The sequence below is a fragment of the Rhinolophus sinicus genome, linkage group LG04, assembly GCF_036562045.2.
Source record: "Rhinolophus sinicus isolate RSC01 linkage group LG04, ASM3656204v1, whole genome shotgun sequence".
NCBI classification, from domain to species: domain Eukaryota; kingdom Metazoa; phylum Chordata; class Mammalia; order Chiroptera; family Rhinolophidae; genus Rhinolophus; species Rhinolophus sinicus.
The window spans coordinates 159,846,184-159,864,174 of NC_133754.1; the positions used below are offsets into that span (position 1 = coordinate 159,846,184).

The 17,991-nt window shown below is 38.1% G+C and overlaps 1 protein-coding gene across 2 annotated transcripts in view; it reads left to right on the top strand.

Annotated features, from left to right (window-relative positions):
- The window catches only part of NCBP1 (nuclear cap binding protein subunit 1), a 37,391-nt gene extending 20,211 nt beyond the window's left edge, over window positions 1-17,180 (top strand). Inside the window, exons 13-23 of one of the 2 annotated variants that reach the window (XM_019729179.2) lie at window positions 895-957; window positions 1,229-1,303; window positions 3,511-3,614; window positions 5,812-5,934; window positions 6,377-6,479; window positions 7,523-7,616; window positions 8,302-8,405; window positions 10,306-10,420; window positions 13,370-13,498; window positions 14,084-14,197; window positions 15,500-17,180. In XM_019729179.2, the coding sequence (XP_019584738.1) occupies window positions 895-957; window positions 1,229-1,303; window positions 3,511-3,614; window positions 5,812-5,934; window positions 6,377-6,479; window positions 7,523-7,616; window positions 8,302-8,405; window positions 10,306-10,420; window positions 13,370-13,498; window positions 14,084-14,197; window positions 15,500-15,613 (1,138 nt within the window). In that variant the 3' untranslated portion in view covers window positions 15,614-17,180. The remainder of the gene's footprint in view (window positions 1-894; window positions 958-1,228; window positions 1,304-3,510; window positions 3,615-5,811; window positions 5,935-6,376; window positions 6,480-7,522; window positions 7,617-8,301; window positions 8,406-10,305; window positions 10,421-13,369; window positions 13,499-14,083; window positions 14,198-15,499) is intronic. The other variant, XM_019729180.2, reaches the window with a different exon arrangement.
- The last annotated feature ends 811 nt before the right edge of the window (window positions 17,181-17,991 follow it).

A 17,991-nucleotide genomic window follows, 5' to 3' on the forward strand; every position in this document is an offset into this window, starting at 1 on the left:
TGGGTGAGGTCTATGTACCATCTTTATTAGCTGGTATTTTATCTTACCTCTGTCAGTTTTGTAAATCAGATCAGGACAGATATTGAATATTTCTCCAGTTTCTATGATCTTTCATATCTGTTGTTCAAATTCCGTATCTAAAAATTATCAGTAAGGGCTATTCTGTGTCATTGACCTATTAATTAATTTCAGTGATTAAAATTAATAGACACATGAAAGACATGCTTTAAGAAAGTGTCTTATGATTTTTCTTTCCTAGTCTAATAAAATGACCAGTTGTGTTGAGCATCCCAATTATGCCATTCATTCAGCAAATATTTATTGGGCTCTTAAAAATTTCACAGCATTATATCGTATAGTAAGGTAATCCCTATCTAGTTAGAGAGATCAGATGTATTTTTAGGGGGAAAAAGGGCTTTGATGGTATATTTTGTTGATGATAAGAGACTATGCTTTTTTTAGCCCTGCCATTTATAAAATGTTTCATCTGCAAGTTCTTTATAACCTTTTTTTTTTTTTTGCCTGTTTCATTGTCAATTAAATAGGGGAAATAATACATTCTTCTGACATTATTGTGAGAATTAAATTATAAACATATATAAAGTGCCTGGCACAAAACAGGCATTCAAATTGTATCTTTGTATCTATTATTCACTTAAAAAGGATAGAGCTTTTAGAAGGAGTGAGATAGGGGACTGTTATTTTTTTAAGTAGAAAATGAGTTACAGGATTTGCAGAGAAAAGTGGCAAAAGATACAGCTGTAGGTAGGAGTGTATGCTTTTCATTTAACTATAAAATAGGGTTTTATTTGTCTAAAGGATTACACAAGTTCCTCATGTAAACTGCAACCATTCATCTTTTTCTGTCCCTCTGTCTCCCACTTCTCTGTATAGGTTTATTAATTGGTTTTCCCATCATCTAAGTAACTTCCAGTTCCGTTGGAGCTGGGAAGATTGGTAAGTGGTTTTATATTTTATCTTTCATTTCTCTATGGTCAATAATAATAATCCTGTTGATATTTAAAACTATAACAAAAGCAATCTTCATGGTTTGAAATATATATATATATAAGTGTGTATGTGTGTGTGTGTGTGTGTGTATATATATATATATATATATATATGAATGAAATAATTTAGATAGGAGGAAACTACTTATAGCTAGGTACAAGTTAATGTAAGTACAGATTCTGTGTAAGAATTTATAAAAACTACATTTCCTCATTAGGTCAGATTGTCTTGCTCAAGATCATGAAAGTCCCAAACCAAAGTTTGTAAAAGAAGTTCTAGAAAAATGTATGAGGTAAGTTCTTTGTGTTTTCTTCCTAGCTTAGGTCTCCTAATTTCCGTGGGGGGGCGGGGGGGGGGTGTTTCCTCTTCTCTGCATTTCTGATATATGTCCAGAATATCATTTTTTTTAATTCTAAGTACCTGCCTCTCTTTCTTACTAGTTTTTAATGAAGATTTAGGCTGAAAAAATTAGGCAACCATGACATCTGGATTCTATGCAAATTAAGCCAAAAAGGTTTTGTTGGTCAAACGTATTTTGAAATAATTTCAAATTTCAGTAAAGTTGCCAAAATAGTACAAAACACTGCATCCTATTCACCTAGATTTCCTTGTCATTAGCATTTTACATTTGTTCTAGTGCTCACTGCTTTTTCCCTCTCTGCATGTACAAAGGGTGCCAAAAAATGTCTACACGTTTTAAGAAAGGAAAACTGTATTAATTGTAATACTCAGTATATACCGATAACAAAAGATGAATACAAGTCACCTTTGACTTCAGCAATTACAAGAGGTGCTCAAAGTGGTTACCATCAGCATCCAGACACTTCTGATTACGGCGAACTACTGCTCAAGCAGTGTTGACCAAAGTGTCCACTTGTATACATATACATTTTTTTTGGCATCCCCGGTATACACCCATTACATTGGTCTTTTTCTGAACACTTTGGAAACAAGCTGCAGATAACAATGTCCAATCAGCCTTTAACAGCCCATTGCATATTTCCCCAAAACAAAGACACACACAACCCTCCAAATCAGGAAATCGACTCTGGTTCAGTAGTGTCACCACAGTCCACAGGCATTGCTGACATGTGAGCCATTCCAACAGTGTCTTTTGCGCTGCTGGTCCAGAATCCTGTCTGGGAATTCATGCAGCATTTAGTTGTCATTCTCTTCAGGGTCCTCAGTCTTGAACAGTTACTATTCTTTTTCTGTTTTTCGTGTCCCTGTCAGTTTTCAGCACTAAGCCTTACTGTCTGGGTTGCCCTTCCGTGTCCTCATGACCAGACTCATGTCTGGCATTGTCAGCGCCTTTCTCAGCGCGTCACACCGAGAGGCGCGTGAATCCCACGCCTGGACGTGTTAACCTTGATCCCCTGGTCACGTCAGCGTCCGCTAGGCTTCTCCACCTTCAACTCACCCTTTTTCCTTTGGTCATTGATTATTTTGTGGGAAGCATTCTGAGGTTACACTCATGTACTATTCTTCATCAAACCTCCACTGATAGCCCCTACTTTTATATGCCACCACTATGATTTCCAAGTGACTGTTTCTCATTTTCCATTCTTTCTGATTAGTTGGCATTCTACTGTAAAAAAAAAAAAAAAAAGCTTTCTTTTTTCACCCATTTGTTTATTCCTATGTTTATCAGTGGGAGCTAGAGGATTTCTATTTCAGTTGGGTTATAATCTGTCACAGCCTTGTTTATGTTGATGCCCAAATTGTCCCTCATTTGTCCATTGGGAGCCCCCTTGTGGTTCCTGTGTCTTCTTTTTTCTTTCTTTTTTAATGTCCCCCCCTCCATTCATTGAACATTTCCATTTCTGGCACAAGGTGTTCCAGTCTCATCTTGTGTTTCCTTGCCCCTCCCCTGGAATCATCTCTATTCAAAGCGCCCAAGTTTCTATCAGTGGAGTGTGGTGTTTAGGAATCAAGATCTGGACACTTGATGTGCTTGTTACGGTTGGGATGCCATTGTTTCTTTGCCCTCTGGAATGACCAAGGGAGTGAATATAAGCACACACACTCACATACATATGTCTGTAACCATTTTTATATTCACTTAGGTGTGTGAATCCTTCCAATTCCAACGCTGCATCTCATTTTTTCTAGCATTCCCTTTTACCTTGGTTTCTAACTACGTTTTCAGGCAGTAAGAATCTGGCTCCCATAATCTCAGTGTGTTTTTATTTGCTACAATATAACTAGCCTCCCCACAACGCATACTGTCTCCTTCGCCCCACCATTACCACCCCACATCCTTGGCCACCAGGCTGATGGGCCCACTGGCCCACACCTCAGTGCAAACCATTATGTTTTGAAGAAGGCCAGAGTTTTGGTTTGCTAATATGGACAAAAGCTTAAAGGACTAGTTCTTCTTTTATTTGGTTGTCAGCTGAGTCTAGACTGTTGGAGATTGTGACTTTCTGGATAAGTTGGATGTTACCAAAGAATGGAACTGATGAGTGATGTTTTCTGAGGCTCTTATTTGTATTGTAGGTTGTCTTACCATCAGTGTATATTGGATATTGTTCCTCCGACCTTCTCAGCTCTATGTCCTGCAAACCCAACCTGCATTTACAAGTATGGAGATGAAAGTAGTAGTAAGTAATAAAAACAATCCCTCTGTCTTTAAAAAGTATCAATGCAAGTATTCTCCAATGTCAGTTATTTAAGGTGGAGAAAGTGAACTTTTTCTTTCCTCGAGTTTATAATTTCTCTGTTTGAAAGGTGATCTGTTACTAGCCACTATTGTTCTATTTGCCCTGTCATTTTGTAGGTTTATTGTATGTAATCTACATTGTTATTACTGGCTTGTAAATTTTTCCTTCAATATTGTTTATGTTATATCCATGACATTATTTTAAATATGCTGCTAAGCATAGCAAGATGAATTTATAGCCAGAACTTAGTAAAATGGAAATGTGTATTTGTCGCAGTGATGGAAAATACTTGAATTATCATCTGATACCAGTTCAGGTGTGGGAACACAGGTGCTCATAGACTGTTTTGACCAGAAATAAGCCTTTAGAAGTACATTTTTAAACATGGCTTTTTTACTCTTTGGTCACATCATTTCTGACATTACAAAATAAATCAGAGGGACAATAATTCGGTACGTCATTCTGTGCTTTACACTTAGTGAAGGTAAGGTGTACATTGGTGATTGCTGGTAGAGTTAAGTGTGGGGTTTTTCCAGGTTCGTCTTTTCAGATGGCACTACACTTGGCTCCGCTGTGAGCCTTCTGTTTCACGTTGTGTGGTTCTTTGTATTCTGAAACTTGCTCCTTTCCCTTGCCTTCTCATACTGCACTTCTGATTCTCTTCCTACACCTCAGACTACATCTGTTTTCCTTGAAATAAACTCAGTGGGTCCCAGTGCCAAGTACATTTCTTATGTTATGATGTCACTTAATCCTTAAAACAACGCTGAGAAATAGGTATGTTCATTGTGGCAGTTTTACAACGAGGAAATGGCTTCAAAGAGGTAAAGCCAGAGTGAGATCGCTTCTGAGTGTTAGAGCCCAGGTGCAAATCCAGGCTTACTGACTAAGCAGCCACACTGTTAACCACTGTGCTTTCCTGAAAGAGCCAAACTTGACGGGGCACTTACAGGTGCCAAGTCTGGAGTTCTGTCTTGTACTGGCTCAGAATCCTAAGATACAGTCTTTTGATATCAAAGAGCTCAGACAGACGTTTGTTGAACCTTGAGCTTTCTTTTATCCGATAGAAACAGCTAAACATTTAGGGACCTCCTAACAATTGTGCCTGCTTTGTTAGTTGTCAGTTCTTCCTACATGGACCTCTACTCCAGCCAGGCCTACTGCCTCTTTTGTTTTTTCCGTTCTCCTGGGTCTTGGTTTTGCCTTTGTGCCATTACTCCAGGCTGGAAAACCCTTTCTATCTCCGGTCCCGATTCTCTCTCAAGGGTCTAGCACAAGCTTCACTGCTTTGAATGTTTTTTAACCTCTGGCAAGCCAGTTTGTGTTGCTGTTTGGCCGCTTCCTATGTGAATACCTTGGTTCCCTAACAAAAATGTGGACTCCTTACTGACAGGGATTCTTTTTTCATTACTTATTTTCTCTCCCACTTTAAAGGAAAAGCACACAGCATGAGTGACCTGTTGTAATTTGCTTTATTCATTCCAAGTGTTTGGTAACTCATATTCTATGTCAGGATTGCTTTTTAAATTGTTACCTCTTTGCCTATCTTACATTAAAAATAGATTTCCAATTGATCTGGTGATACCTTGCAGTACATACTAGCACAGATTTTACAGTAGTAAATACGTGGAGTTGCAGCACATAAGCATCTGGCTTACGTGGATGCAAGTGTATGGACTCAAAAAAAAAGCTGTCTGAAGTTGGCAGCTTTCACCTTGTTCAAACCCAAACTTAGTTTCCACTATCTCAGAAAAGGGGGAGGAAAAGGGAATTGGCAAAAACGAAAGAAATACATTGATTCTCAGCTTTTCAGCTTGCAAAAGCCTAGGGATTTGGGGACTGACAAAGGACAATTGTAACTATAACCACATTTCCCTTCACTCCCCATCCCTGAGGAGATCAGCACCCCCTGTACTCTGAATTTCAGTTAGCTAAGTGTTCTTAAGGAAGTATGTGAGAATTATCTCATGCCTTATTTTAGGTGAAAAGCCATTGACCTATTAAATGGAACTTCGACATGTGGTTATCTTTATACGGATTAATATTCTATTCTGAAAGAACTTTAAGTTTCTCAATTATTTAACTGTTTGCAAGATAGTCTTAAAACCTAATCTACTCTCCCCCATTCTGTGCTTAGATTCTCTTCCTGGACATTCGGTTGCCCTCTGTTTAGCTGTTGCCTTTAAAAGTAAAGCAACCAATGATGAAATCTTCAGAATTCTGAAAGATGTACCGAATCCTAACCAGGATGATGATGACGGTAAGGGAATGAAATATGTCTTGAGTGGAACTATGTGTAGGCCAGGTTAAAGCATAAACATAACTTGGGCAACACGAGCTCCTCTTAAATCTCATTGGATGTTCCTAAAGCAATGTATTTTCTGTGTTAATATTTTTAGTGTCTTCCCCCCATATAGAGAGATGCACGAGGAAGTCTGTGGTATTCGTAAACAAATGGATTATATCGAAGAATTAGGGAAACTCCCAAAATATTAAGAATGAGAGTTATGCTTAGTTTTATATTCTGAGTTTTTAAAATCAGTGATGATCTTTTATTGTCTATCGGTACTCAAAGGGGTTACATGATTGTCTGACTTACCATTTGGATGTGAACGTGGCATTTGTTTAGCCTTCTGGGGAGGGACCAAGGAATTGCTATACTTAACATTTTTCTAACTTTCTTACTGTGGAATATTTTTCAGATGAAGGATTCAGCTTTAACCCATTAAAAATAGAGGTCTTTATGCAGACTCTGCTACACTTGGCAGCCAAATCGTTCAGCCACTCTTTTAGTGCTCTTGCAAAGTAAGTGAAACAGGAACACACACCCTTTGTGTAGGGTTTAGAACTTTGCTTGGTAGATACCAATGGAATACAGTGGTAACTCGGTTTTCAAACGTAATCCGTTCCGGAAGACCGTTCGAGTTCTGAAACATTCAAAAACCGAGGCACGGTTTCCCCATAGAAAGTAATGCAAAATGGATTAATCCATTCCAGACCTTTAAAATCAACCCCTAAAACTGCAGAGTTAGCATGAATTTTACTATCTAATGATACCATAGATCCATAAAATTTATGGCATTCATAGACCGAAATGTTCATGAATGGAAACATTCGAAAACCAAGGTACCCCTGTCATAATTTTTACCTACAATTGTTGAATACGAAGATCTTAATAGTATTATGATATAATTTAATATAGCGGGTTTTGGTCTGTGGTAGCTAAAATCCTGGTCCTGTGGCTTCTGTCAGTCTGTATGTACAGTTTGCATATATACATAGAATGTACATTTTTTTCATATAGACTTTAGAGAAACCAGTGAAAAACTTGGGTTCATAGGACAGTCATATATACAGTCAAGAAGCTCCCACCCTGTCTAGCCATCTTCCAAAGGAAGGTAAGCAGAAATGAGAGCCCACTACATTTTGGGAGCCACCCAAAGGTTGGCATCTGAAGAAAGAATATGGATAGTCCTCCATCCAAGCAGAGAAACTGGGCTCCTCTTCCCGTCTCAGCTTCCAAGTCCCTGTGTTACTTGCAGGGTTCCCGTAGAAGGTGCAGTCAGATACATCACCTATGTTTAGAACTGGTTCCTTATCCCTTATGTAGTCTTAGATACACAGTAAACTAGTCCTGAGATAACGATAGTATGTTGTAAATCTCTTAAGATTTTTGTGACAAATGCCATTCAAACTATGAATTCCTAATCATACCTTTTATATCCTTAATGGTTAACATCTGGTTATTTTGCATTGCAAATTGAATAACATTGAAAAGGCTTTGAAACATTAAAATGCTTAAAGAATAAGTATATATTTGGTATTTTTTTTCCCCCAACTATCAACAGATTTCATGAAGTCTTCAAAACCCTAGCTGAAAGTGATGAAGGAAAGTTACACGTTCTAAGAGTTATGTTTGAAGTCTGGAGGAACCATCCACAGGTAAAAACTGTTTAATTAGACATGTTGAGACTCTAATTGTATAAGTATACAAATAAGGCAATTATTACCATTCTTTTAGTTTGTAAAGTATGAAATTTGACTCTTCAATAGAGTGGTTTTAAAATCTATATATTTTTTTTAGTGCTGTGGAAGTGATGATGCTTAATTTATTCTTTAAAGAGCAAGTATTATGATTTGGTTTGGGACTGTAAACATTGAAGATTCTACTAATTGGGTACGAAGTAGTTATGTAGTTATCAATTTCTACAAAAAAGCTCCAGATTTCTCAACCTCAGTTTATTGTTTTTCTATGTTCTAAAGGCATTAAAATAAATTTCAGAATATATTTGACATATGATAAAACACATTTTTAAATTTTAGGAAATGGAATGGATTCAGTGGAAATTATATATTTTTGTATGTATTATCTAAAATTTTTTTAAAATCCTAAGTATTTCCATTGTTTTTCTTTTTGCTCAATCTTTATTGGTGGTATAGTATTCTTACTATATGTCCCAGAGCCAAGCAGAAGGCAAAATAAATCTTAAGACCTATTGGTCAAATTGATCGTTCCATAGCCACTGAAAATTAATTTCACAACCCTTCTGTTTTACTTTTGTGGCAGGGGGAGCATGTGGCCTACACATAAGTGTGGTTTGCCCTAGTAATTCTTCTCTCATTGTAGATGATTGCTGTTCTAGTAGACAAGATGATCCGTACACAGATTGTTAACTGTGCTGCAGTAGCAAATTGGATCTTCTCTTCAGAACTATCTCATGACTTTACTAGGTAATGTGAATTACTTTACAAAGTTTGTATTCTCTAAGAATTGGTTTTCATGTGGTCTCTTATATACGAGCTCCAAATTTTGGTCCAAACCAGGTTGCTATTAATATACTAATGGTCCAGTCTGTTAGGACTAGACTTGGCAAAGATACCTGGACAATGGAAATACAGCCAGTCAGGTGTAGTATCTCTTAGGGACACATATGTAATAAGTTGAATCAGGACTCAAGCAGTCAAGTAGAAATGTTGGTAAAGATCTAGACTCTCAAATGTGTGTCAGGGTCTCAGCTAGACAATGGGACATCGGAAAGAGTTGCAGACGCCATTGGAGACATGGAACGCACAGTAGGAACTGGGAGAAACCAAAGTGCCAGTAGATTAAGTACACGTCCTTGGAGATTGAGGAAAGCTGAGGGGGCACCTGGATGCCTGTGAGGAAGGGAGGTCTTCCCTCAGTCATAAAGGTCCTAGATTTATGCAGAAGATTCATTCTAGACCCATTCCCCCTAAAGGAAAGAGACTTTTCATTAAGCTTGGTTCTTATTCATGAAGTTAAGTCCCCAGTCTTTATAATTGATCAGGATTGGGACAGCAGGAATTGACACAAAACAGGAAACAGGAAAATTACTTGTAAAGACATAAAAATCCATCACAATCTTTATCCTCTTCATTCTATCTGTTACTGGCAGAGAACACTGGTCTGAAATAAACTGAGTCCTTAGGGTGAAAGAGTGGGATCTGAGGTTATCATACCAGCTAAATTGGCATTCACAGATGAAAGCAACGGAAAGACATTCTCAGATTTGCAAACTCTCAGCAAACTGACCACCTAACTGTGTTAGCCATTATCCTGAGTGACTGACACTTGCAACTCATTTACTCTTCACAACACCACTGTACAGGGAGTTACATTATTGTCTGTATTTTACAAAATAGAGAAATGTTGCGGTGCTTATGTAGCTTGCCCAAAGTCACACAAGTCAGTGCACAGCCAGAATTCAAGCACAGGCATTCTTGAATGGGTACATTGCCCAAGAGCTCCTTCTGTTAACACCAAGCTCAACTGTTTCTCACTAGAAAGCCTCTGAGCACCCGTTCCAGAGTTAAAGTACTCTGCTCTTTCAGCCTGTCTGCTCACATTCTAGACTTTGAGTTTTGTAAACAGATTATTTTACTGTCTTCCACTTAAACTATCACCCAGGACAATTTGTAGAAGGAAGTACTCTTCTGTGCTATGTCTTGGGGTTAGGAGACCTACTTTACAGACAGAAAAGTAGTTAAGAAGCCACTTTGAAAAAAAAAAAAGCCTTTATGCATCAAACATTTTAACGCACCTACAAGGTGATCCTGGTACGTTAGCAATTTGTTGGTAAGGTAGCTGACATATAAACATTTCTCGTTCTTAAAAGTCCAGCAGTTGATAGCTATTATCAACTAATGAGTTTCTTAAATGTTCCAAGAGAATAGCTGAGTGTGTGCTAAATAGTATAATATAAAGCATGCAAAATAAGCCTCAGATTAGGTTTCCATTTCAAGAAAATTCCAATACTTAGTGTTTAAACTTAGAAGAGCGAACATGTATTTTTGTTCCTTATGTTAATGTTTTTTTCTGGTTTGCCATTTCATTCCAATGAATATGTACACATGCCTTCAATGTGTGTCCAGTAGGGGATAGAAATAAGAAAAACAACAAGGACCCAAGTACCATCTTCAGGAAGCTCATCTGAGTCTCTTTAGAGATAGATGCTTAAGCATTGCTGGACATACGTATCTGACTAATTCTGTTTAGAGCGGAAGGCTACATCAGACCTTAAGAATGTGTAGATTATAAAAGTTGAGAGGTCTTATTTTCTGTAAGCATAGTTTAACCTACAGTAGTAACCAAATGCCATTTTACTTTAAGATTATTTGTTTGGGAAATCTTGCACTCCACAATTCGTAAGATGAACAAACACGTTCTGAAGATCCAGAAAGAGCTAGAAGAAGCTAAAGAAAAACTCGCAAGGCAACACAAACGGGTAAGTCTTGTGTCAATTCATAAATGGTCAAAAAAGGGATGCCAGAAACTTTTGAGAATATTCAGAGTTCATTACCTTGATGAGAACTAGTTTTTCCTGAGGCCAAATTATGCAGAGCTCTTTGCAGAGAGGAAAAGGAAGGACCTCTGGGGATTTGTTGCACTCTGCAGTTATACGGTATGGTGAACCTGTTTAGGAAGCCACAGACCTTACTTTTCCAGTTGGCCATTTCCGGATCAGCTTGATGTCACTCCCAAAAGGGCAGGAGAAGAGGGAAGAGGGAAAAGATTGTTTATGTTTAGCACTTCACCAGAACTACAGGGAGGGATGAGGCACTCATTCCCAGGTTTGCAGACTACTTCTCTTATTAATAAGAAGTTTAGGACTTTGCCATTTTGGGGGGAAGCAGTGAGCTGGCTGTATTCTGTGACTTAGCATTAATAGTATTGGGATTCTTCCTGATGCTGTCTTCCAGTTGTTACACATATTTACTTAACAGAGTAGAAGTTGAAAAGCTTAATGAGTGATATGAACTATAGCAAGTTCAAGTGCTTCTACAGTCTCCTTACAGATATACATATATACACGTGATATATGTATAGAAACATACCTAAAATACTGCAGGGTAAATGGTGTCACCCGATTTTATACATGTATAAATTGAGGCTCAAAGAAGTTAAATAACTTGTGCAAAGTAACATGGCTAATAAGTGACAGAGCTAGGATTTGGCCCAGGTCTGTCAAACTCCAGAAACTTTCCCTCATGACACACCATTCTCTAGATATGTGGTGTCTAATACGGTAACCGATAGCCACATGTAACTTTAATTAAAATTAAATGCAATTTAAAATTCAGTTCCTTAGTCACATTAACCGTATCTCAAGTGCTCACTAGGCATATGTGGCCAGTGGCTATTGTGGAGGGCAGCACGGATGTGTGTAGCAGCTCCCTCATTGCCCACAGATCTGTTGGGCAGCGGCACTCTAGAACTTGGCCTTAGTGTGGTGGTAGGAAAAGACGAGCATGTGCCCACTTGCCTAAAACATAATAAGGCAGACCCCACGACAGATGGTCTGTTAGAGATAAAAGCAGAATTCTGGAAAAACAGTGGGGGCTTCTGATCATTTTGTTTGAAGAGCGGAAGAGGCTATCATAGATGAGACCTTACCAGTAGAGGGTGCTCTACAAAGAAATCAGCTTTTCTAGATACGGTGATGCCTCCTTTCTTGCTAAAAGGACCTTGGTATGTAACACTCCTAGTCAGGTTCTGGCTCTGCCACTTGCCGGCTGTGAGACACTGGGAAAGAAAGTTATCTCTCAGCCTGCTCCCGTATCTGTAAAGTCATGCCTTCCTTCTGCCTTAAGAAAAAACAAAAACACCTAAGCGAATGCTCTAAGTTCTTCAAGGTGAGCTAGAAGGAAATTGTTAAAGCTTGCTTTAACGGGTATATTGAGCCCATTGTTGCCAGCAGGGTCTTAAAGAATCTGCTGTGAATTACTACATGTCAGTCATAGCCATTTCTACCTTATTGCAAGGATGGGCAGCCTGTGGCTCTTGAGCTGTAAGGGCCTGCCCAGTTTTTCAACAATGACCCCTTAGGGGATGAAAGATTAGCAAGCTGCCCTGTTGTTACTGCTCAAATGGTCAAATAGTGATTTATTAATGACTGGAAAGCACTGTCAGATTTTTTTATTGGTCATCTACTTTGTTGAATAAAGAATAGCAGAGCTATAAGAATATACTATCCTCATTGTTTGCAAGTTCTATTTTTACAATCTCACCTAATCACTAAAATTTATTTGTAACCCCAAAACAGTACACTGCTTTCCCAGTCATTCGCAGACATGTGCAGAGCAGTGAGCTTGTTCCCAGCTGAGGTTGAATAAGGCAATCACCGGCCTTGTTTCAGTTCTGCTACTATATAAAAAAATGCCGTTTGCATTAGTGCCACATTTTTCATGTTTGTGCTTTTTGTTTTCACAGTGTATGCTGGGCTTTTTGTTGGTAATTTCATTGTCTAAAATGGCCCCAAGTGTAGGCCTGCAGGGCTGGCTGTCTAGTGTCCTCAGCACAAGGAGGCTGTGATGTGGGAAAACGTGTGTTAGATAAGCTTCGTCCAGGCATGAGTTACAGTGCTGTTGGTCATGAGCTCAGTGTTCATGAATCAACAATATACACCCAATAGAGGCAGAGAAAATTCACCAATTTGTACATCAAGTACTAAAGCAACATCTGTAGTGTGTGATAAAGTAATAGAAAAGATGGAAAAGGAGCTAAATTTATGGATTTATGAGATGACAACTGATGAAAAAAATGTGGACAGCATTCTTGTGATACTGAAAGTCAAAGCTATTTAGTCACATTCCTGAGGTTCAGGGAGATGTTAAATCCTTCTCAGCTAGTGTTCAGTATAAAGAAATACTGTACTATACCACTAAACAGAAACATACCTAAAACAAGGTTATATATTGATCAGTTGATGAAAATGTTGACAAGAGCCTAACCCTGTTTTCCCTTGGAGCAGTGGTTCAGTATTCACTAATTCAGGATTCTCAGTAACTTCAGAAAGTATAACTATGCTGAATAACAGAGTCAGCTCTATTTTTCATGGTGCTCAAAGCTGTTTTCATTTTAAATGGAGGAAAAAAATAAGACACACATTTCCTCCGTGATTGGGCTATCCTATAAAGGCGTAACTCACTTCTGCTTTACAGCAAACACTCCCACTGCCATTATCCAAGACAAGTGCCACTAAATTTCTCTGCCCTACATAAGTACCCCTAGGACTTCTGGGTGTATGTGTGGGTGATGGGGTACTTTCCCTGTAGAATACAAGTCTTCAGATAGCATTTGACCGGACATAATAAAATCCTTCCCCTTACTTGAGAGGATTTCAGACAGTAGAATTCTAAGAGATGTTTTCCTTTCGTTCCCTTGCATTCTGTAGCGAAGTGATGATGATGACAGAAGCAGTGACAGGAAGGACGGGGCTCTGGAGGAGCAAATAGAAAGACTACAGGAAAAGGTGGAGTCTGCTCAGAGTGAACAGAAGAACCTCTTCCTGGTCATATTTCAGGTATCTTGGCGTGGGACATTGATATGTAAAAAGAAACAATACATTTGTTTTAAAAAACTATTTTTAATTATGAAAGTAATACATTCACATTTATAAAAGAATTAAATATAAAAACTTACAAAGGAAATAAAAACTCACTACTTGAAGGTAACCATATATACCTCCAAATTGTGTTGTTTACGTAGCATTCCTCGTGAGCATTTCTCCATGCTTTAAAAATAAAATGGGGATGTTTTTGTTAAGTACTGCTCTCATTTAATTATTCCCAATTGTTGATCATTTTGATGACTGTTTTCCTTCCTGAACATTTTTGTCCATAGATTCCTGTTAACATTTTTGATTATGTCTCAGTGAAGTAAGTAATCTAAACATTAAAGGTCTTCGCATATTGGCAAAAAGAATGTACCAACTCACATCACTGGTCTACCTTTCTAGACTGACAGTATGTACTGAATTATGAAAGTTAAGAATACACAACACCAAGACAGGGAAACAAGCAATACCTTTGTGGTCTCTTGGTCAAATGTGATTCTTTCTAAAGAATTCGCTGTCTAACATCCTTTTAACTTTGTACCCTCTTTCCAGCGGTTTATCATGATCTTGACCGAGCACTTAGTACGATGTGAAACTGATGGGACCAGTGTACTAACACCATGGTACAAGAACTGTATAGAGCGGCTCCAGCAGATCTTTTTACAGGTTTGTGGGAAGCTTGATTAGATAATAAACATAACTATTTTCAGCCACAGAGATGTCCCATTTTTTTTTAAATCACCAAATTTGTCAGAAGGTTATATAGTACCTGGAAGCCTTTTAGTTCGTGTCCATTTGTGCCTAGTGTTGCTCATCAGAATATTTAGGCTTAAATTGGTTCTGTCATTCAGACTCCTACCCGTCCTTCTTTTTGCTAGAAAGCCTAGGTATAATACAAAATGTAGAGGGAGAAAATGCGAAAGGAACAGTAATTACATTTATAAAGGTCCTTAAAATCTCCCATGCAGATGATGAAGAGCCTCCAGAGGCAAGGGCACGTTCGCCGAGATCGTTACAGAAACCAAAAGGCAGCACCTGCTCTGCCAAATTTAAGTTCGAGATTGGTAGGAACGCAGAACTGATTCTTTGTTTCTTCAGACACTTAACACCCCAAATCCTTGTTTATTCTAAAAAGAGTGATTAAATTAGAAGTCATAAAAAGAAAAAATAGTTCTTTAAGCCGCCAAAAAAAATTCTAGATTTTTTAGTTACCAATTAAAATAGCCCCTAGTTCTGTAGAGCTCTCAGGGTGTATTCAGGTTATAAGGTGCACATAGAAGAGATCATTTTCTGACACTTTTTTCCCACTAAGTCTCAAGAAGTCACTAGTATTTTTAGTAAGTCAGATGAGCTATTTTTAAAAGATAAACAAAAATGGAGTTTGGGTTTCTTATTTTGTGGAATACTTAGAGAATTAACCAGTGATCTGTTAATTTTTTTTCTTTTGCAAAGAGATATTTTAATGTTGTAGCCAAAAACAAAAGGAAATGATTCCATATTTTTCTCTTACATTTCAGGGACCATAGATTTAATCCTTAACAGTAACAACTGTGCTATTCTATTCTTATTTGTAACATATAGCACCTTCCCCCCTTTCTTTTAAACTCTTCCTAGGTTATTCCCTGTCTGGGTTACTTTTTAAAAAATCATACTTCGTGTTCTGTCTTCATTAGGGGAGACCCAGCTTAACCTGGTAGGTAGTTGTAGCAGCAGGCACTGCTTACCTTGAAGCATTTCATAGAAGCTGCTCAGAACTGGGTTTGTTTTTAAAGTTACTGAACATCCCGTTTTCCTCTACCTTTTCTTAATGTTGGGGCTTTTCAGGGGCCCTTATTCCCATCAGCATGACCGCTTTTCCCTATGCCTTCCCATTATTGCATAATGTTGGGGGGCTGCTGAGGAGAATGTTCTGCAAGACTGTTCATGTGCTTTCTCCTGACCCAGACACCCCCTTTTCTGTGTCCACAGCATCACCAAATAATCCAGCAGTACATGGTGACCCTGGAGAACCTGCTCTTCACTGCCGAGTTAGACCCGCATATCCTGGCTGTGTTCCAGCAGTTCTGTGCCCTGCAGGCCTAAGTCCTCTCCTTCCCCTCATGTCAAGATTTTTAAAAAAGATCTCAAAATAATTTGTTTTATTTTTGATGGTTTTAAATGCTTGCTTTCTTATAGCATCCTTTCACTTACAAAGGAAACGGAGAGGACAGTGAAAAATACGGCATTGATTATCTGTAACCCCCTAAAAAGCAAATATTCCCTAATGATAATAATGTGATGATGACCATAGGCTCTATTATACACGTGACAGATACAACTTTTCTCTGACATTTTTTCTCCTTAAGGCGCAAAAGATTAACTGAGGTATGTGAAACACTAGAGGTCAAGTTGGCAAAGTAGTATATAGAACTGGTGGGTTTATTATCAAGTAGCATAGCTTTTCACAGATGGAGAACCTAACATGGCTGAAATAAAACTAAAAATATGTTTTTTAAACTTTGGTATTTCATGATTTATCATCTCAGTCTACTTTAAAACTGGTGGTTTCTTACTGAAGATATACTTAGGTCCATTTAAAATTTTCAAAATTCTTAAGTGTTTTTTAAGATATTACTTGCTTTTTTTTTTTAAGTGTTAGAGTAGCATTTCCCAAATTTGTCTGAACATAAATCACCTGGGAATCTTTCGTTATTTTTTTAATTAATCCACAATCTGGGGGTGGGACACAGACATCATCAGTGGTTCTCACGGCTCCCAGGTGATCCCCGTGTACAGACAAGTTTGGGACGTTGTCTTAGAGCCCCTGGTCACTTTTAGGAGTAGCTGGATTGGCTAACACTATACTTGGAATTAGATGTAGGTTTGAATTTTGTTTCTACGGAGCCTGTTTCCTACATGGTACTGGGGCTTAACTAAGATAACGAGGAGTGCATCTTAAAATTATATACAAGTATAAGGGATTGTCTGACATGCCAAATTTCTAGCATTTTTAGACTTTTCATTAAACCTTAGGAAAAACCCCACAACTGGTAGTATTTCTGTGCATTTGTACAACATAGATATCTTTTTTAACTTAATTACGTCGTAAGTTTATGATGCATTAAGCATTATCCATATTAATATATGGTCTCTTTGGTTTACCATAATTTAGTGGCTACAGAATTATAGTCTCCTCTATAGGCGGGAATTCCTAAGATTTTTAAATACCATACCATTTAAGACAAATAATTATTCACAAGATTAAGGTTGCATGGCAAATCCTTAACAGAAAGGGGACTTAAACCTAGGTTCTTGGTTAAATATTCTTTTGTTTATATTGTTCTTCAGTGTATTGCAAAGTCTGAAAAATAATATGTAACTTGATCCAAATTCTAGAATTTCTCAGTTTTCATATCCTTTCTCTGGGAGCCTCTCTTCATGCACAGTGGTTGCTTCTAACAAGCGTTCACTGGTGTGACCTTGCTCTGTCCCAGCCTGGCAGCTGGGTTATGGAAAAACTGAACTGGAGACCGAATTTTAAAGAAATCAAAGGACAAGAGCAAATGTTCAGCAGTTGCTTTCCCCACTAATGAAGCTTACACAGACAAAAGAATGGCATGTCACTGTACACCCTACCTTGGAATAAATCAACATTGTTAAATTGTACTGCCATTTACCATGCTTGTGTCACAGTGAACATATACTTTGTTTTCCTTGATTCCAAACCTCCCAGGAACTATTCAGAGGGTGGTTCATATGAAGTTTATTTGCTTTTCCTAGAAAGTATTTAGTGACCTGTATAATTAATTTATAATTGTACCAGAATATGAAAAATGAGGAAAAAACTCGCCAACCTGGGTAGTGTAGATCGGCTGTCATTGACATCTGGATGCCAGGGTTGTCTTAAATTGGTGAAGGCAAGGAGTGAACAGAAGCATACCTCAGCTAGACAAATCTATATACTGGTCTTGATGACTATATGTGCTCATTTAACAAGTGGCTGGTATGTGCCAAGTTCCACAGATTAACGCTATTTAATCCTCATAACATCTGACAAGTGAAAACCCCCATGGAGTAACTTACCTGAGTCCACAGATAGTAAGTGGCATATGAACCTAAATCCATGTGCTCAAGGGCTCCTTCTCTCAGCGCAGTGAGGCTGCTGTCAGCAGCCTGACCCCTAGTGGTTACTCTGTTCTCATTCATCTGCAAGCTTTTTTTTTTTGGTGCCAGGAAGGTCTCGCTGCCTGTTCAGAATCAATTTTTATTGAGCTGTAATATTTAGCATAGCACGTGAAAAAATATATATTAAACATTTCTGTACTGGATACTTAAGAGAACAATTATTAATTATAGTCTCAAGCCTCTCTGGGTTTGACTTGTTTTGCCTTTTGCCTTTCTTTAAGCATAATGTCCAAGAGTTGATCTAGAAAGAAAAATGAAAATGTATAAACTTCCTCTTTCTTCTATTTGTAGCAGTC